The 22,102-nt window shown below is 33.6% G+C and overlaps 1 protein-coding gene across 1 annotated transcript; it reads left to right on the top strand.

Moving 5' to 3' along the window:
* The first annotated feature begins 193 nt into the window (after positions 1-193).
* LOC148273591 (uncharacterized) lies at positions 194-22,041 on the top strand. Its single transcript, XM_088238455.1, has 10 exons — positions 194-531; positions 10,104-10,166; positions 10,814-10,980; positions 13,067-13,187; positions 13,702-13,823; positions 15,552-15,781; positions 16,559-16,826; positions 18,227-18,398; positions 19,315-20,680; positions 21,052-22,041. The coding sequence occupies exons 1-9, from the start codon at positions 334-336 to the stop codon at positions 19,492-19,494; spliced, it is 1,521 nt and encodes a 506-aa protein (XP_088094581.1). The 5' UTR covers positions 194-333; the 3' UTR covers positions 19,495-20,680; positions 21,052-22,041.
* The last annotated feature ends 61 nt before the right edge of the window (positions 22,042-22,102 follow it).

Below are 22,102 nucleotides of genomic sequence, written 5' to 3'. Positions count from 1 at the left end.
TACTTTGTAAATGTCTAAACTAAAATTATCGATATTTTTATGAATGAAACTGAGATAAACCAAGATTGTTTTAAAAACAAAACGGAATTTTCAATGCAGCTTTTTATTATTTTCCTTTTAAACATAATAAAAATACATTTTTGAAAAATCACAATCAAAGTTTTTACCAGTTGAAACTAGTAATACACCTAACAGCCATAAAACGCATAAAGTGATAATAATTTTGAAATCAAGATGTGTCATTTGATACAGAAATAACCCTCATTGTTCATAAATGTCATACGCAGTGTTTTTAAAAATAGTGAAGATTCAGTGCCGGGAGTTTTGTAACATATGGATTGGTTTTTTGTAATATACACAATGGGCAATCACCACGGCCATCCTTCTTCGAGTGACGAGAAGTCTCAGGCGGGTTCCGGGACCACGACACCTCGAGGGGGCTCCAGGAAGAGCCTTTCGCACTCGTCCTCCGGTGTAGACTTGCAGGACAAGCCGCCCTCACAGCTGATGCCGGTCGACAAACTCGCAAAAGTTAGATTTCCTCTTCAATCGAAATTTATATTCGATGCGTATGGTCGATCTATTGTGAAAACCTTGAAAGCCTTTGAAGGTTGCGTTTATCAAATTCTAACCTTAACAATAGCACTATAATTTATTTACTATAACCCTTTACGTAATCATTGTTTTACAGCCAGCGTTAAGTTTTTTAATCGTTTTTTTATATATATTAAACTTCGCAGTAAACAGGTAGGTACTGTGTAGTCAAATAACAAACTTTTTTGTTAGAAATTTTTAAAATCTATAAAACAATTTTATGTCTGACCCTTGCGACGGATTCTGACCTGTACCTTAAAATTTCATTTATTTATCACACAATAACCATCTGATTCTAAAGAGGTTTGACAAAGAAACTGCTTTTTCTTTAAATAATGCTTATGTATGGATCTCAACATTTGTGCATCTATCGTTGTAGTTTTACCACACATTCGCTTGAGATATCGCATTTCGACAGCATTTAGCCTACTTTCATCCCTGTTTTTCCAAGTCCATACTTCGTTCCTATACATCAGAGTTTGGACCAGGACTCCATTTTGCCTCTTGCGACAAAAAAATATTAGCCAAGGTTGATTTAAGTGCGCCGTTCACTCTGTTCCTGGCACTCACCCTCCTTTCAATATCTTTCTCAGTCATTCCATCCCTAGTAAACATACTTCCCAGATACACAAATTCCTCTACCTTTTTTAGTATAACCTCATTCACAGTGATTTTACATTTAGTCATATTTTAACTTCTTTCAAAAACCATTACATTTGATTTATCGATATTCATCAGCAAATCGCTTCCCTCGCATACATCGTAGACTCTTGTTACCAAGAATTGCAGTTCCTATTTTTTGTAAGCAAGAAGAACGGTATCATCAGCATACAAAAGACAATTTAAAGTGAAATAACCCATTTTTTCTACCGTTCGTAAGTCTTTCAATTCTTTCATACAGTTATCGATATACACATTGAACAGCCATGGTGACATCACAAATCCCTGCTTGACTCATTTATATATGTCAAACCACGATGTGTATGATCCATTTACCCAAACACACGCTGTGCTGTCTTTATACAGAGAAGCAATAGCCTGTCTCAGATTTCCGCTCACTCCATACTCCGATAACACCTTCCATATTTTATCTAATTAATATAATATGTTTAGGTAGAATACGGATGGGAATACCATTCTTATTATATTACTATGCCTAGGCATAATTTTACACCAGGCTCATAAGTAGGGCTCATAATATCAATTATGGTATTTATTTTTATAATGAATCTGGTTTGGTAAGGTAACTTGAAGCCACTTTCTAAATATAACAGAAAGAGCGAGTGGTTTAAAGAACAAGATATTATTCTTCTTGTTTTATGAAAATATAAGTATTTATATTTTTTAGTAAATTTAAATAAACATTGACTTAATAAAATAAATAGAACAACTTTGTTTTTAACCACTAATTTTTATTTTTCACCGACCGGTTTCAAAGCAAACAAGCTTCTTTGTCAAGGGTTACGTAAACCTTAACAAAGAAGCTTGTTTGCTTTGAAACCGGTCGGTGAAAAATAAAAATTAGTGGTTAAAAACAAAGTTGTTTTATTTATTTTATTATAATGAATAACCACAAAGTTAGTGCTTCAAATATAAACTTTATAAACATTAACTTATTTATTCATACTCTTTATGTACATACTAGCTCTTACCAGGAGCTTCGGTCACATGGTATTAGGGAGAAATAAATTAGGTAGTTAATTAGTTTTATGGTTTTTCAATTTAGTTTTATAATTTAGTTTATTATAGAAATAAAAGATGAGTGATCCTTTAATCCACAAATATTCAGTGATCCTTAAGAACTAAGTACTAACACATTATAACCAAAAAATATCTTACAATACTGTTAACGAAAAGGCGGACTGTAAATGAAAATCGAATTTCATTCAGTTTTGTTAGTTGGGAAATATTTGAGAAAGGAATAGGTACATGGAGTGGATACCTACCTTTAATATAATTTGAATGTTCTTCAATTTCTGGCACTGGATCACAAAATGAACTATTAAATGTAACAATGTTTTTCTCAACGTGCGACGATTCCAACCACTATTTATCCGATTTTATGTCAAGTCCAAAATGTTGTTTTGTTTTTGTTCTAAATCCGAATCTTCTAATTTTGAATATCTTCTATCTTGATGCTAGGTAGGTACCATAAGGATGGGTCAAAGGAAGGATGGGAATGAAAGGTAATCGGCCAGGAATAGTATCGATAAATGCTGTTATTTACTTAACAAATACAATGATATTAGTTCACAAAATCATCAACTCGAATAAAAACACATAAAATAGGACAAAAAATGCTGAACACTCTCAAAGTGGAACGGAAGGTCTGTTGATGTCTGTTAATAGTCCGGCTTCTCCTGAATGACTTTTTTGTGGTTTCCTCTTCTTAAAGCAAATGCGTAGAAGTTCTTTAACAAGGCCACCAGATCCTCACACTATAGTTAGAGTAATTAGAAGGAACATACCTTTTGCATTTAATATGAGCCTTGTATATTAACTTAAAATAAAAAACTTCTTCAAAGCCAACCCGAATACATATTTTAGACGGAGTACCAGGGCCCGAATTACAATGGGAAGAACATTTATCTTCAATTTTATTTGCAAAGTAAAATTAAGTTTTCAAATTAAGAAATGCATACATTTTTTTCTTTTAAACATGTTCAATTATAGGTTACCGATGAGGATACTTTAAATGTAAATATACTCATTTTCTTACACAAATATTTATTTTTCTTTATTGACAGTCGAAAATAACTCTGTTAACTTATCATTGTAATCGGGGCCCAGGGAGACGACGACCAGCTGAAATTTTCTTAGCTGCAATGTAAAGGAATCTGGAGTTGTCCATTCTGTGCTTTGGAATGCTGATTTTGAAGTTACCAAGTTGTAGTAATTACCCCACGATTTGATTTTAAATCTTGTTTTTAAATGTGTTTTATGGTCTTTTGTATTCCCATTTATGTTTCTTTATTTTATGTATATGTTATGAAAAATCCATGTAAAAGCCTCATGGGCGTTATTAAATAAATAACTGCGGTATACGCCTAGATTTCTATATTTTGTTCTCAAAAAGTTACACCATCTCTGTTGTAATATGCAACACCATTTTAAAATCATAATGTGTTTTATTACCTTTACTCACAAAATTCACAATATACGACTAATTGAATTGAAGCTTTGAAGAAAACATTCAAATTGTGTAAACAAAATTTTATAAATAGTATTGTAAAATTTACTGTTCAATAAATATTTGTAGTTTCCATATTATGATTTTAAAAACATGTTAGGATTAATTTCTTTAATATTTCTATATATCTTAACAGAAGGGAATATGGAAGTCTGGGCATTTAGGGGATTATGACCTGTCGTTGGCTGATGTTGTTTTATTATATAAATAAAACACGAGTGATACTTTAATCCACAAATTTGGAATATCCAGTGACCGGTTTCATCGCTTTCGCGACATCTTCGAGACTGGTATCTTTATTAAAAAGTTAAATGTATTTATGCAGAACAGAGGTAAGGATACATAATTCAAAGTTATATGTAAGTAAATTAAATAAAGTTATTTTTATCTTAAGGATCATTATTGACAAATTTTCTATGGGTTAACTAATGAATGGATATAATGTTATTTTAATGAGTTTAAGTATTTTATTTTATTGTTGGTGTCCCATCTTTCATGAGTGTGGTTTAGTAAATAATGATTTCTGAAAAACAAAGGGTAAAAAGTCATTAGTAAAATTATATTACAATGGGTACTAAACCACACTCACGAAAGATGGGACACCAACAATAAAATAAAATACTTAAACTCATTAAAATAACATTATATCCATTCATTAGTTAACCCATAGAAAATTTGTCGATAATGATCCTTAAGATAAAAATAACTTTATTTAATTTACTTACATATAACTTTGAATTATGTATCCTTACCTCTGTTCTGTATAAATACATTTAACTTTTTAATAAAGATACCAGTCTCGAAGATGTCGCGAAAGCGATGAAACTGGTCACTGGATATTCCAAATTTGTGGATTAAAGTATCACTCGTGTTTTATTTATATAATAAATTACAATGAACTTCCATCAAGAATTTTCACTTACAAACTTAAATGTTTTGATGTTGTTTTGTTTGAACATTCTGTGCATTATTGTGGAGTAATGGGTGTTTTGTGATGTAATTCACCACTGTAATTGGGTCGTCTGACCTGTTGTGGTGCAAAAACAAAAAAAATACCAAAACCTTTGTTGACATAGGTGAGATTCTTTCTACTAGGAAACACATGAAAAGTTTTTTATACCAGTCGTGTTAAATATGTGTAATATATTTTTAATTAATTATTATTATTTAACATATTTAAATGTCAGATATTAATTTTCAAAAATTTTAATGTACCTGTACTATTCATTATTTAACATTTTTAAGGACATATTTATACATAGAATATTATTACAAAAGAATGTAGAAAGACACAATGGTGTATATTAGACTTGGTGGGAGTGGAAGCGGGAGAGATGTGTATATAATTTAATTTGATTCATTGATCGTATGAAAGAAGACAACTTGTTATCAAAGAATTATTATTATTCAACATTTTTAAATGTAAGTAATCCGAAAAAGCACTACACTAATCAGACTAGATATAATATGACTGACTTTACAATATTTCTATAGTAGCCCTAACGGGGTTTAAAAAAAAAAATTACAAAAAGATATGAAATGTTTTTAAGGCGGCCTCCGTGGTGTAATGGTCAAGACGCTTAACTCACTCACGGAAGGTTCTGGGTTTGATTCCCGGTGAGAACACAAAAATTAAAATGTAATTTTTCTCAAGACTGGGTGTTCCATGATGTAATTCACCACTCCAATTGGGCTTCCTGGCCTGTTGTGGTGTTAAAAAAAACATACTAAAGAATTTTCGTACTTACTAATTTTTCACTATTTAACCTTTTCTTAACCCTTCCGGGCCTAAGGGGGTATCTAGGGTCCCCCGGGCAGCGTTTTTTATAAAACATTTTTTTGTTAATCATGTTGATTTAATTTTTGTCTTAACCCTCCCTCCCCGGTGATGTGTAGCTAGTACACATTGCGTCTAATAACTATAATATCTTTATAAATATAATAAATATTGGGTTTAGATTTTCAGTATTCCTTTTTATTACACATTTACTTATCGACTGAAATAATTTGTTATTAAATAATAAGTTCTTATTAGGCACAAAAAAGCATTTTATCGGAAATCGGGGATAAACTACAAATATCATCATAAGTATACTCTCAGTCAGTCACGTAGTCCAGTACCATATAGCTACTTAGTAGCTCTCGGGAAGTTGGCGCAGGTGCACGTTTTTCCCGAGTCGTTAGCGATACTCAATGGTTTTTTCATGTTTTCAGCAGTTAGATTTGAAATATTATCATATTTTAATTAAATTATGGTTAATTAAAGCCATTCCCTATAAATATTTCATTTTTCCCTTTTTAAATCTATTATTTTTTTAATGTGTAGTGACTACACAGCACCGTAACGCGCGGGTGTATTTAGGACAGTAAGGTTAAGAATGTATGAAAATTTATTTTTTTTAATTCGGCCAAATTCTTTCAATAATAATTCCTATTCAAGCAGAAAACATTATTATTCATGGCTCTTCAGCAACCTGGGGAGCCGTTAATATCAACATATTACAACAGAGATGAACGCCTAGTATGTAGGTGAAATAATTCAATTACACAAATCTCACCCGCATAAATAAAGGTTTCAACTTCACAAACATCAACAGATGAAATACACAGTGTGTAAAGTGGCCACTTAAACCAGCCAATGACAGGTCATAAGCCCTGTAGATGCCTAGACTTCTATATTACTTCTCTAAAATGTTCTTCATCTCTGTTGCAATATTTTTATATTAACAGCTCCCCGGGCAGTTAAATCCATTCCTTGTCTACAAAACTTCGGACAAACTCAAATTGTTCACAATTATTTTTTTCTTTCCATATTCTAATATTTGCTTATTAAATATGCACTAATCCTATTTGTCAAGTTGAAATATATTATTATGTATCTACATCAGATAAGCATGAATTTATTGTATTTGCTAGATAATAAGTAGATAAATTTGTCACTAATCATTTTTCCATAAAATTAAATATTAATTATTTTGATAACTGGATAATTTGTTAATTCAATGAGGAAGTTCGGTGCTACGGGAAATTGGATGTGAAAAATGTTTTCTTACGCGCGGTAAAAATTAGAGTATTAAATTGTACTGCAAAGTTTATGAAAATGTATGAAAAAAAATATAAAAATTAACTACTTCAAATGACGTCACTAGTTCTTTCGAATGAACATATGATAGTGTTGTGATAGGTTCCCTGTTTATGGGAAGCCAATTGGGAAATATCACTTTTTAAAAAAAAAAAATTTTTACTTATTATTAGTAGCATAAAAAATACTTTAAAATTTTTAATTTTGAACTCCCGCAAAAACGCTCATTTCATTGGCCACGCCCCTAATACTCGTCGATTCATGTTTATTTGTTCCTGACAATTGAAATTTGTTTAGAACGTCATCACGAATTTTGACGTCACAACAATTAAGGCCAAAAACGTCACGTTTTTCTAGCAACGTGTTTTTATTTAATTTATTTTTTACATTTATGTATGAAAACATTTCTCCTCAATATCCATATTGATTTTTAAATATAATTCATTATTCTAAATCCATTTCGTATATTTCTATCTGTGTTCGTAGTATGTGATATTTCACTATTCACCGAAATCTTTGAAAAAAATTCGATAATACGATACATAAAAATATTTCAATTTTTTTTTACTTCATTTGATAGTCAACAAATAAAAATATTTACAAAACCACTGAACTTCCTAATATAGAATCTTTGATCACTGTTTGTTGTTGTTTAATAATGATATCAATTTGTGTATGTCTGACACACCCACTTACATATAAACAGTTGACATATTATTCTTTTACTCTTAGCAAATATCATGTTGCCCTCAACAATTATTCTAAAATTATAAATAAAGAGATAGTAATTCATGACTCATAACACATGCAAACATTAGTGTGAGAAAGAGACATATTTATTTTTGTGCTTTAAAATTCTAAAAAAATGTACTTAATAACTTAATATTTACATAAAGAAATCGCTTACTTTATGACCTGCCGTTCGAGTGCAGTTTGTGTCCAGACACGGTGAAGTAAATGCGTCTGTGAGATTTTTGTTGTTCTAAATCATTGTTTGCCATTATATACAAGTAATGAAATCTACATTTTTGCTAAGGATAAAATGTCCAAACCAGAAATTGACTAAGGACCCAAGTTCAGAACAGTTTCAATTATACGCCATTGGACACATCTTAAAATTTAAAACGAGCTTTATTGATATTAAAAAAAAAAAAAATAATAAATACTGTTCCATTAATCTTTCACATAATTATAATAAAACCAGTGAAAAAAAAAACATAATATTAAAAAAGAACAAAAACATTGAGAAAAGTATAACGGTAAACTGTATTAAATATAAAAAAGAAATATTACATCTGTAACAAATATAAATATTTACCTAAAAGAAAGGTAAATGAAATAAAATAGCAGTTTTAAAAAGAGGAAGAGAGGAAAAAAAAGAGAAAAAAAGAATAAAAAAGTGCTTTAAAAGGAAAGTTAAAAAGTTTGCTTCATGGTTTATATAAATATTAATACTAAACAATAATAATTTTTGAAAATAATTATACACACAAGAGTAAAGAGTTAAAACAAAAGTAAAGAACTAATCATTTAATTTTTCATTGTTAATTCTTTTTCAAAACACAGGACTTGATCATCAGCGGCGTGCTGTAAAATAAATCTAAATCATCACTGTACTGGTTTGAAAGTCGCTGCATGCGAATAATTGGTGAAATCAATGTGAATAATTAGTACCACGATGATGACTGTAAAACAAACAATTTAGTCTTGTTGGTGTCTATGTGGAATACGAAAGTTTATTAAAGTTAACAGTTCTGGGCAATCTATTTTATTATTTAATAATTTATAAATAAACAAGAGGTCATGTATTGTCCTCCTGCTTGACAGTAGTGATAAATTTAAATTAGTCATCAGGGATTTATAATTATTTCTGACACAGGTCGACCTAATTAAAATTTAATGTATCTTAAAATTTTCTTTGTACTTAGTTCAAGATCATATGAGTTGCAGTAAAAAGCGGGACTCCAAACTGCAGATGCATACTCTAGCTGTGATCTTACAATAGAACAAAATAAAACTTGAATAACACTGATCTAAAATCAGGCGATTCGGTAGCGAAGAGTTAGGAGGGGGGGGATGCATGTGAAATCTAACGCATGAAATCCGGATTTTTGTGTTTATTGCTGGAAATAAGCTACCAAATAGCAAGAAGCACACGTGCAAACTGACCAACATATCAAAGATTATCAAACTGTAGAGTGATGAATTGTAATGTTTGCTATTTGCGCGGGGGAAAGCAAAGACAAACATGAATTATTATCGAGAGAATTTGGCGGAATAACATTTTAATAATTTTGATACATTCTCAACATTATGGAGTAGGATTATACAAAAAGTCAAATCAATATGAAAATTAACAAAAAAGTTATTGAAAAGAATATGCTCCCAGGGGACCCTAGATACCAGGGGCCAATTGTCAAAATAAGCGATTATGCACAGCTTACCATTATATTTGACTTTCGGTAATAATGTTTTATAGCAAATATGTTTATGCGGAAATCAAAAAAAAATTGTTATTAATTATAAATCACCACCACCGATCATATATTCCTACAAAAAAGATCTATGAAGTAGCACCTAGTTCTCAGTGAACGATGAAACTAGCCGATTCCTTAGCTTATTCTCCATACAAAAAAGTATCCTATATTTTTCATCTTTAACCCATGTCAGCTTTTTTAGTACTAAAACAAGCTTGCAGATTACAAATATTATTTTAAGATTTCTCTTTGGAATCTAGTATTTCAAACATTATTTCCGAAAGACTATTTTTCTTTGATGAGGTACCATTGACATATTATATATCACATATGAAATGTGGCGTTTACAGTGGCCGTTTTTGGCATTATTCATTTTAAAAGGAATCGGCCAGTTTTCAGTGTTGACAGTAATTGCTGAATGTTATTGTGGTATATATTAAAAAACTTTTGTACAAGTATTGTATTAAAATAGTGTAGAATAAATCTACGTATATCGTGTGGTTAATAATAATTGTTGTTTGCGTTGATTTTCACAGAACCACGAAAAAAATAGTCATTTATAATTATATTATTTACATATTATGTACTTATATATAGGTACAAATTAATGAACATTTTTTGTGGATTACCTATAAAATAAATCACGGCTTGCCACTGCTAGATACCCCCCATGTAAGGGCTCTAGTGATAACCCTAACTAGATTTTTTAGCTTTCCGTATGTCTACAATAAAAATAACATTTTTGTTTTTGTTCACACAGATTCTGGTCAAGAAGACCCACGAAGAAGACGGCGTAAACGGAATCACTGAAAAATGTTTTACGGTGAGTATTTTTAACAATTTTTTTTTTGTCTAACTAATTTTTTATTAAATGTTATTAAATATTTGTGTATAACCACTTACCGACTTTTCTATGTCTACCGGTTTCGAGACGTACCCGTCTCTTCGTCAGGACACCAATTGAACCAACATGCAAAACCCACCATACACCTTCACCATAGTTGTTGCACAAAAATATAAAACCAATATAGTCCTTTATACGATGTTCCACTGTAATGGTCACCCTATTAAACCTATTAAGCTTACCCCCTCCCTCCATCCCCTATTCTCTTTTAATTTATTTCTCAAATGTGTAATATTTTTATAATTAAATCAGTGCATGTTTTATCCCAATCAGTGCATGTGCTTGCGTGTTGCAAAATGCATGTCGTGTTGGTTTTATATTTTTGTGCAACAACTATGGTGAAGGTGTATAGTGGGTTTTGCATGTTGGTTTAATTGGTGTCCTGACGAAGAGACGGGTACGTCTCGAAACCGGTAGACATAGAAAAGTCGGTAAGTGGTTATACACAAATATTTAATAACATTTAGTAAAATGTTTGACCAAAAAGTTAATGCTTTAAACATTAATCATTTTTTATGTTGATCGATGTGAAGAAAGTTGTGCCTGACTTAATGAATTTGTTCCAGTACTATCTGTTCCCCAAATACCCGGAGCTGGGCACCCGACTGTTTCACTACCTCCTGTTGCAGTCCAAGACCAAGCACCAGCACATCAGCGGCTCCTCCTTCCGCCAGCAGGCCGAGCGCTTCCTCGCTATACTGGACGACCTCGCCATCCTGGAAGTCTACGTCAAGTGAGAACATCATACGTACATTTCGCGTCCCCCCTCCGGTTGGAGCATATATTATCCTGGCCTCTCTGGTTGCTGCATATCGCCGGTTAAAATACTAAGTGGCTGATGGGCCACTATAGCCAAAATTGGGTTATGTGTACCACTTTTCTCAGAATTTCAACTTGCGTCATATGAGCCAGCACCCATGGACACCAGATGTAAATTATGGCACGTACATCAAGAACTCTTGTGAGACGTTGTTTTTTTTTTTTTTTTTAATAGCATAATTATACATTTTTACAATTTAAAAAAAATTTCACTTGTTATATTTTTATTAAAACTATAATCCCACCAAGCCACTTTTTGTAGCTTGTTGGTGAAGATTATATTTATACCGACTTAATAATATTATTTACATTTATAAAAACAATGAATAACAGATAAAAATTAACAGCCGGAAAGATCAGAATAAACATGTTTATACAAATAATAATATATAAATTAACTTTTTAGATACAAGAAAATGTATGAAAAATTAAAATACTTACACCTAAGCTACTATTCATATATAAACTCTTGATCGAGTAGCCACTCTCTTATTTTGCTCTTGTTACAATGTGAGTTAAATTTAAGTTCTTTTGGTAATAAATTAAAAATTCTAGGTACCAAATATTTGAGAGTTCTATTTCCATATTTATTACATACTTTTGGTACTATCAAGCCATCATTAGACGTGAAGCGTGTATTATGTTTATGTTTGAGAGGAAACTTGAATGCATTACTATTAAATTGTTCCAAAATGATGCAAAGCCACAGTAGTCCTCGAACAGGCAGAATTTTGATTGCTTTGTACAGGAGATCATTATTACTTCTTTGTTCGTAAATCTCTGCAGGTACAATTCGCTTAACTATAGAATACTGTAGACCCTGGATCATTTTAATATTAGTTTTAGTTGAATGTCCCCACGACTTTATACCATATCTTATTATTGATTCTACTAAAGAAAAATAAATAATTTTTAGAGTGATTTTAGGCAAAATAAAAGATAACTTATAAAAAGTACTCACAAGAGTCCGCAATCGATCACAAAGTTTAAATATATGACGATCCCATTTAAAATTATGATCAATAAAAATACCCAAATACTTATACTCCACAAATTCTTCATCGTTCATAAAGATAATGAATTTACATAGCTTTCTTACAAACATTGGTTTAGAATTGATTCAAAATAATAAAAGTCACGCTTATTTTTTTTTTTTTAAATTCGCAAATAAAACATTGAAATTATACAACTCATAAATAAAAAAAAGCGACAAATAATAACAGAAAAATAATATTAACATATTACAACAGACATGAAAAACATTTTACAGAAGGGAATATAGAAGTCTAGGGATTCACAGGGTCTATGACCTGTCATTGGTTGGCTTAAGTGCCCACTTTACACACCATTCTGCCTATATATTTTTTTTTTTTTTTTTACTATATACATAAAAGGTAAAAACAGGGTAGTAAAAAAAAGGATAATTACATAGCAATGAAATACATATTAACAGTAAAAATAGTAAACAAAAATCCCACAAAGGCATGGCCTGTTCGTGGGTATACAAGAAATGTTTATGAATTTTTTGCCTTATAATAAATAGACAGGTAACGTGTTTTTGTGTAATATAGAAAAAGAAAAAAAAATATTCTGTAAAAGATTATAAGGTACTTTTTTATTTTAAAGTAATTTAAAGAGGAAATAAAAAATATAAAAAAACAATAAAAATATTCCTTATTATTAAAAGACAACAAAATATATCATAGAAAAAAAGACTTAATATCTTTAGTTTGAATGCAGGATACTGCGTGTTTTTTAAAAGAAGGAAATTTTCGAAAGTTCGGGGTCAGTGAAATATCAGTAAAAAAAGAATAAATTTTTTTTGAGCCTATAAAATATGCATGATTCGGTTCTTTCACCTGTTGACGTTTGTTAAGTTAAAGAGCTGAAACCTTTATCATGTCTGTGAGATTTATCTGGCTGAACCAATTCACCTACTGGCAATGCAATCTTTAGATTCAGTTTAAAAATTGAACAATTTTTTTGTGATATTTTTTCAGGATGTTCTGCGAAGAACAACACGAAGGTATGATAGAGCCACAAGGCATGGAGACTCTCCTAATGACCTGCTATAAATTGTCCATGGACCATTACTCAGAGGGGCCACAGATGTGTCTCAACGTAAGCTCTTTTCTTACAATTATTATATTTTCTGAGACCTTAAGCAGATACTAAAACATTATGTTGGCAAAGTTAATATGAAATATTATTAATATTTAAAGCATTAACTTTGTGGTCAAACATCTTATAAAATCGTATTAAATTCTTGTATATTAGGGTGGTCGAATCATTTTTTTTCTCCAAATTTTGAAATGAAAGGGGTCTAAAAAGTTGCCTTTTACTATACTTTTTACTACTTTTCATACCTTTTACTACTTTTTACTAACTATTGTGAAGGTGTTTAGTGGGTTTTGCATGTTGGTTTAATTGGTGTCCTGACTAAGAGACGGGTACGTCTCGAAACCGGCAGGCATAGAAAATTCGGCAAGTGGTTATTTACAAATATTAAATAACATGTAAATTATATGAAAAGCCAAAAAAATATATTTAAACTCGTTAAACAAGCTTTTTTATGGTAGACGCCAAATCTTTTTTTTTATGATAAAATAACAATAAAATTGTTTTTGTATCCCAGATCCATCGCACACTAAGGACAGTAGTGGATTCGTGCTTCCACTCCAAGAACCTGCTGAGTGCCGGCTTCATATCGCGCTGGTTGGATGAGCACTGTCACAGGCTGGTGCTGCCCATGCACAGGTCGGTGATAATGATTTCTAACGCGGTTTTTTAGGACTCGAAGAAAATGGCCTTAGAATTGAAAAATTTGTGTAAATCGCATCAATCATTTAGCTCTCGTATAATGCCAGTACTAATTTATGAGTGCAAATTCTGCCCCCTTACTGAAACTCTAAACACCAAACTTCTGAGTTTTGACAGTAGACAGTTTATGTTTAGCTGGAAACTAAATTAAAATTCATACAAAAGAGTGACTTTTGAAAATTGGAAGAACAATTAAGAGCCTGTGTATGATTCGACATTTTGTCAGTGTGTCGTATTTAAAAAAAATGTTATTTTGTCAAATTTCATGTACGAGATGTGTTCAGAAAATAACGGGATTTTTTTAATTTCGCAGGTTTGGAGAATTGGATTGTCAATTTTTTATTTTATTATGTTGGTATACATGCCCCTGAAGTATACTTAAATTTTCAACTGTATTCATTGTTTACTTTGTCTGTGGCAGCCGCTTAGGTTAGACGTGTTTTTATGAGCTTGGCGATTTTTGTTTGTTAAAAAAAATGTATCAAAGAATTTGTATCAAATTTTGTGTAAAAAATTAAATAAAGTGTGTGAAAAGTTAACAAAGGCCTATGATGAGTCTGTTATGAGTAAAACAAGAGTTTTCGAGTGGTATAAGCGTTTCCAAGATGGCCATGAAGACGTTGAAGATGACGAACGGTCTGGACGCCCGAGCACATCAACAACGGATGGAAATGTGGAAAAAGTGAATGAAATGGTTATGAACGATTGCCAAATCACAATCAGAGAAGTCGCTGATGATGTTGGCATATCGATTGGCTCATGCCATGAATTAAAAAAAAAATATTTTGGGTATGAAACGCGTGACAGCAAAATTTGTTCCTAAATTGTTGAATTTCGAACGGGGAATGGAAGTTGCTCAGGTGTCACTAAATGAAGTCAACAACGATGCAGAATAACTAAAACGTGTTATAACAGGTGACGAAACATGGGTTTACGGATATAAGAATTGTCAATAAATAATTTAAATGAAAAAACAATTAATACAGCGGAAAGTTTTAGCGTACTTCAGGGGCATGTATACCAACATAATGAAATAAAAACTACATTGACAATCGGACTATTCGTAAACGTCTGGTAGTTTTGCCTAGAAATAATTTAAGGAGCTTTAATAACTTATGTGTTAGATATAGAACTGGGAGTCGCTAATAATATATTCTGTTTGCGACCTTTAAGATTACACAAAAATGCAAAATATTCTTGAAATTTTGGTTTTTTGAGCATATCTCGACTTTGGCTTATCCTAGATAAATATTGTATCTACAAAAATAAGGAGCACTATTTAAGCTACAATTTAGTCTTACATAACTCTTTACTAAAACTTATAATTTATAATATAGATCAACAAGTTCACAAACACTACCCATCAACTCTTTACTAAAACTTATAATTTATAATATAGATCAACAAGTTCACAAACACTACCCATCTCCGTCTTCCTTCCACAAAAAACTAGAAGTAGTAAGAAACGAAGTCACTGCGGGAAGAAGTATCGACTTTTCAAGACAATCTCTCAATCCATTGTCCTGTTCTTCAAATTTCTGATCATACAACGGGACAATATTGTCCTTTCTGAAATCTGCCATTAGTCTAGCTGTAATGGCTGCAAATAAAATCTATCTCCATCTCTCGGATGGTGTGTTATCTCGATGTGTTTGTCTCCGGCAGGTACTGCGTGCACATCCTGTCCACGGCGTGGCGGCACGTGGACAAGGGCGCGGGGGGAGGGGGCGCCGGGCTGGAGCTCGCCACGCCCGTGCTGGAGTGCCCGCCCGCCCCCACCCCCGCGCACCGCCCGCCCGCCGCGCTGCTACCCGTGGGGCGCGCCTGGCTGCTGGCCGGCGCGCTGCCGCCGCTGTACGCGCAACCCCTTAACGCCGCCAGCCCGGGCAGCTCGGGTAACGGAAATTACATTTTAACTAAAGACTGAGATATATATTTTTTTTCATTTATTATATGCCTAAACCGTAGAATTCAGAATAATCCAGAAGGAGCGTAGAATCATGTTTGAATACATCGGACTGTGTCCAATAATCCCACCACTATGCCCTACTTTCGCCGCGCGCATTTGTGACGTCGCCGCGTAATGTTACACGATGGGAAAAAATATAATCATAACATAAATGTAAGGTCAAAAAAAGCAATCTGTTAATTTATCTAAAATTTTATTGTGCGCGTGGAAATATTTATTGACACAACAGAGTAGATATATAAAGGGTCATTTAATAAGAGTAATTTTTTTTTATAAAGGAGTTGCTTTATAATTTACCTTGCTTATAATATACAAGGTTTTTATTTCAAAATTTCTTTAAATTTATCTGAACTGTTGGGATCAGGAGGGATATACTAATGTGGGCCAATCAGGAACTTCTCAGCATTTGCTCATGTGGAGAGGAAACCACTCAAAACTCTTCAGGAGAAGCCGGCCTGTTGGCAGTAGTCAACAGGCCTTCCGTTCCACTAGAGGAGCGTTCGGCATTTTCTTCCCTACTTTGGTTTATTTTACCAGTGGTAATAAGAGTAATCAGCACACACACACGTGGTAACGCGTACGTTACAGGTATATGTAATATGTTTTTTTCCTCCTTTGATGTAAAAGGCACACGATGCATTTTAGTACAGTTTATAGTATTTTTTATTTTACTGATGAAGATAACAATAAACTCTCTATTCAGGTGCGAACCTAGCCTCAGCGCAGTTCCTCTCCCGGCTGGTGTGCCTGCTTCCCTCGCACTGGGCGCTGCTGTACTCGTCGCGCGACCACGGCCTGGGCGCCAACCGCTTCCTGCACCACGTGCTGGCGTACCGCGGGCCCACGCTGCTGCTGGTGCGCGGCGGCGGCGAGGGCGCCCCGCTGCTGTGTCTGGCCGCGCCCGCCGAGTGGCGCGAGTCCCATCTGTACCAGGGCGGGGAGAACTGCGCTCTGGTGCAGCTGGAGCCCAAGTTAGTCTCAATCGGCTGTTCATAAATGTTCTTAAACTCCATTAACGGGCTAGATTTGTTCTGGAAAAGTCCAAATACGCCAACAACTAACTTCGTTAAAATAGATTTAAGCATATCAGCTTCCAGCTGCTTTAATTTACAATAATAATAATAACAATCTTTTGATTGTCATATCCATATAAATTCTGGATTTTTCAAAGGATTTAAATATAGTAAAACCTCATAATATAATATTTAGAAATATTTAGGCCCCATTTTTTTCCATACATTCTCATTCAATATTCCCCCCAATTGTTTTTACGTTTTTCATAACCCCGGTTTTACGTCGAAATTTTCCCATAAGTCATTCGATCTGTCAAAAGACGAGCCGCACGAATGTAAAATGAAATCGAGGTAAATAAAAAAAATGTGTAAATTATTGTCTTAAACTAAATTCAAAGTAGGTACAGTGTAATTGACCATTCTGTTTAAGTGTCTGTTTGACATTTTACTAAATAGTGACATGCAGTTGACGCATGTTTAGGAAGATTAGTATTTACATCAATAAATTACGATGCAGAATGTTTAAAAAATTGGCAATAGAAATATTATTTGATGTTATATACATAATGTGAAAAAGAGATAGTTTAAACAGTTATCATAAAAGTGTAAAATTGCCGCGATGTAAATGACAGTTGTAATTTTATGGTGCCATACCAAAAAGAGTGATACCATATAAATATATTTTCCCAATATTTAGGGAAAAATTCGTTATATGCATTTTACGCAAATTCTAATTTTTATTTTCGTGTTTTAAAGGTTAAGTACCCAGATAAAATTATTTAAACATGTTTTTTTTTAAAATTCAATAAAACATAACATGTTGTATTGCTTGAAAAAATACAAAATATTTTTAATTAAATCATTAGTAAATATGAATAATCCCCAATCATGACAGTTCTTACATCTTTTCTGAAGTATATTTAGTATCTTGAACAATAATTATATTTTAATGAAATTTAATTTTTCATTTCCTCAATTTAAAGTTTTCCTCAGTTTTACACTTTTTTTTGTTGCCTCCTTGAAAAATGTAAAACACGGGTTTTACTGTAGTTTTATCAGTCGATAAAGCTTAAAAAATGACATTGTCATTTAGCTAACAACACTGCATAAGTCATCTTTGTTATTTTTACAGAACGATGTTAATCATTCTTATTTTATTGAAAGTTAAATTACGTCTTTAAATGCATTTAAAGGAATTTTTCCTCGCACCACCGAGAAGGCTGAAGTCATCAGATGCACTTTCATGACACTTGTGAAACTATAGTTAATAATAAAGTGGTATTTCTCGCAATTTATTTTTAGGTTTTATTTTTCAACAAAATAAAACCACATATAAAATTAATCATTTTAATTTCTAGGTTCTGTTTGTTGGAGAAGGCGTCCAAGATGCTTTACCTCAACACCTCAATCCGTGGATATCCCAAAGGGCTACGAGCCGGCTCCGATCCTCGCAAGCACCTCATGGCTATAGACGAAGGCTTCGAGAATATAGAATTCTCCGGAATATCGTACCCCCTCGATGCCATGGAAGTGAGTATCATAATTGAAATAATTATTTTCTCTAATGGTACCAATCACACTGCACTGTGAATTTTGATTTTGAATGTTTTTTTTTAAAAAAAGGTTTTTTTATTACGTCATCTCAGACATCATACGAAAAAATTCAACCAATAAGTGTCGCCGAAACTTTATTCCGCGTTCAATGCGTAGATATGTATGCCGTGAGGTACTTAAGCCCTCGGTACATATCGATTCAACTACCCAAAACTTAAAGGTCAGCTGTGTATCTTTGTAAACACTCAGGAGAATTTATCTTCAACAATACCATCATGGTGAAGATATGAGATCCTTAACTTCCCATTGTTCAATTCATGAAGGTGCAGGATATGAGACAACTGTACCTAAAAGAAGCGCTTAAACACTTCTGATCGAACAATAAGGAGAGGTCTCAGCAAAATGTCCGTACGAGGTTTTCCCAGAGCACGAATTATGTCATACCCAAAACCTGTACAAATATTTCTCAGAGACATCTCAGAGAGTGTTCAATATTTTGGAAGAGCGTATTAAGCTCTCAGGGACAAAGACTATTTCCAAGAAAGTAGTTAAGGAGTGGATTTGAGTAGGAAACTCCTCGATGATTTTCTGAATGTTTGAGTTTACTGTTCACCATATTGATGTGCCATATATATGTTTTTTGAATTATTTTTTGTTTCTGATCCTGTATTTGTGGTGATATACTCATGTGTCTATGTCAACTAATTGCTCATCCCATCTCTCTTATGTCTCAAATAATGTGCAATAGACTAATGTAAATTGTAATCGCCGCCCTGGTAGAGAACGATGATAACCTCAATGTAGCGTAAAAACTTCCACTGAACTCTTTCCGGGTTGCTGTACTATACCTACCTGTATAATATTATTCTGAACTGAATTTTTCAACCCCAAGGTCTGGGGCTGCGGAGACCAGGCCAGCAGGGAGACCCAGCTGGACATCAAGCGCTGGCAGGTGCGGGAGGCGGAGAGGCAGCGTCAGGTCAAGCTGTCGGCCGCCGACTGGATCGACCACCCCGACCGCTACCTGCTGGAACTCGCCGGGAGGCCGCAGTACAACAGCACGGCTAGCTAACCGCCTGACCACCGCGAGGAACACTCCACGTAACCGATGATGTTCAAATCAGCCGGGCACTTAGACATCTGCTTAAACCACCTCCCTTTATTATTACCGATGATTCATCTATACTTCAACAAAGATGGTGAACATTTTGAGAAGGAAATATGGATGTTTAGAGGTTTGATGGGTGTATGACCTGTCATTGGATGGTTTTGATCGCTTTACGCATTGTGTTGCATTTGCCATTCAGCTTTAACCAGCCAATAACTAATGATCGACATAATATTCACAATATTTTTTTCTGGGTTATTATTATTATCCCGTGTGTCGTTCGTACTATTTACCGACCTTTCGGTTCGAATTTCAGCATCCATCATCACGGTTGATATTATTTGTGTAGATATATGTGTAACCTTAAGTACTAAGGATCCAACAAATTAAGGGAAGGGAATATGGAAGCCTAAGCATTTACATGGCTTATGACTTGTCGTTGGCTGGTTTAAGTGGCCACTTTACGCACTGTGTAACATTCACCATTTTTCCATGTTTAAACATCCATATTTCTTCAATTCTTCCATCTGTTGATTTTAGTGAAGTTAAAGAGCTGAAACCTTTATTGTTGTGAAGAGATTCATTTGATCGAATTATTTCACGTACTAGGCAACGCCTGAAAACTTAATGACTCCCTAGGGGGTGAAATCCAGTCTTTTGTCTACAAACATTTGGACAATCACAAAATATTGTAATAAAACCGACTATGGTAAAAAATTTTAAATGGTTTTAAGGCGTCGCCTAGTGATCATTTAAACACCGTTTGACGTGCACCACTCTGCTCTTGTTTGATCAACCATATATCGGTGAAATAATTAAGGGTTGAACGAAGGTAATGCGCTCCCATAGTCTAATGAAGAGAATGTTGATTTGCTGTTAATTCGTTCTATGCTCTTTGAACATTGTTAAATGCGTTGAAAAATGTAATTCCGCAACTTAAACGTAGCTAATTGGCGAATTAAAATGAATATTAATGGAATCACTTTGTAAAGCGCCCTTGAGGTGGCGAAGGCGCTGTATGAGTTATCCATAATAACAATAATAATACGCTGAGCATCCGGCCTTTAATATTAGTGATAAGTTATTTATGGTGTCTATGTAATGGTAATAATTCGCAAACACAATACTTCAGTAGTTTCGTGTTGAAAGTGTGTACTTGAGTCAAGTTTTTGCCAAATTAAGTCTATATTCATTATCTCTATTTTATTTTAGTAAAATTACTTTTGTCAAAGGACACCTGGGATGATATTCTGAATCTCCTCTACCAGAGAGTGATTAATTTGGTGATTTTTATTTTTTGCAAGCTTTTAGACTTTGCTTCGTATATGGCCACACTGATGGTTAATCGTCAAATAAATATGAACACGTGAAATCAAACTTGATGATTTTCATTTAGAACTTTTTTGACCTTAACTTAAGCCTTACCCAAAACACTTAATTCAGTTGAATCGACTAAATATTTTTTTTTTTTTTAAATGTTTTTTTAACAGTTTTATACATCATTTGACGTGTAATCATCAGTGTGGTCATTATATGGAGCAGTGTGTTCGCTTGCAAAAAATAAAAATCCCAAAATTAATATCTCTGGGGGAACTGAAGATACAGAAAAGCACCCCTGGGCTGGTACTTTTTACAGACAGGAAGTTCAGTGGTATGAGAAATTACATATAAATAATGTTTTCTTTCACATGGTAAAAATTAAAGCGTTTTCCCTGTACATTTTATTTCGCATATTGTTATCCTTTCCTTACGAGGTAGTTACATATTAACAACTCCTCTAACATATGGTATAGGTTTGCATATTTTACCGCATTCCAATGCGATGGCCTCCAGCCACCCGCGCTTACCTCACGCCCCGCGAGATCCCTTAATTTTGGCCTTTGTAAGGCGGATTTCTAGCTCCAGAAGTCAGAGTAATCCGGGTCGTCTTCTAACCTTTCTGCTTACCTAACTTCTTGGTAAAGACACCCACTCAGGGCTCTCTTAGCAAACCAGCTTGCTTTCCTTATCTGGAACTCTTTGGTACTAGGCTACGCCTTGGCTCTCGTCCTGTACAGTCATACTGTACTGTCAACCTAGTGGCTTGCCTTATTTGGCTCAACCGGGTTCTATGGTTAGATATAATTAGATTATTCCAGACCATAGTAATTGATCCCGAGTACCTACTCGGTGAAGTACTAATGCTGGCTTTTAGGCCCTTTCGCTAACTTCTGAATACGGTACGAGACATCATATTACTAGGAAGAGCTAGTTCGGTTGTCCGAGGCACACAAGTGTTTTGGCCACCTCGAAAATGTGTGTTAAAATTCATAAAACTACTTATTTCTTCAAACCACGTCACAAGTTCTTGCACCAATCAATTACAGCGTTTTTATGTGTCGTGATAGATTTCCGGTCTCCGGTAGCTATTTTGTTCAACGTTTAGTGTATTTTGATACTACGGGGTTCTTTTAAATGTCGGCACAACTCACCGACAACAACTCGTGACGACACTGGCAGTGAAATTAAAAATTACAAAACTTGAACAAATCGTAGCGATAATACGAAACATAAAAATGGAAAAAAAAACCAC

The sequence above is a fragment of the Micrasema longulum genome, unplaced genomic scaffold, assembly GCF_059751315.1.
Source record: "Micrasema longulum isolate JH-2025_06_02 unplaced genomic scaffold, ASM5975131v1 h1tg001904l, whole genome shotgun sequence".
NCBI lineage: Eukaryota > Metazoa > Arthropoda > Insecta > Trichoptera > Brachycentridae > Micrasema > Micrasema longulum.
The sequence above is the reverse complement of the archived record's forward strand: the minus strand, read 5'-3'. Positions and strand labels throughout refer to the sequence as shown.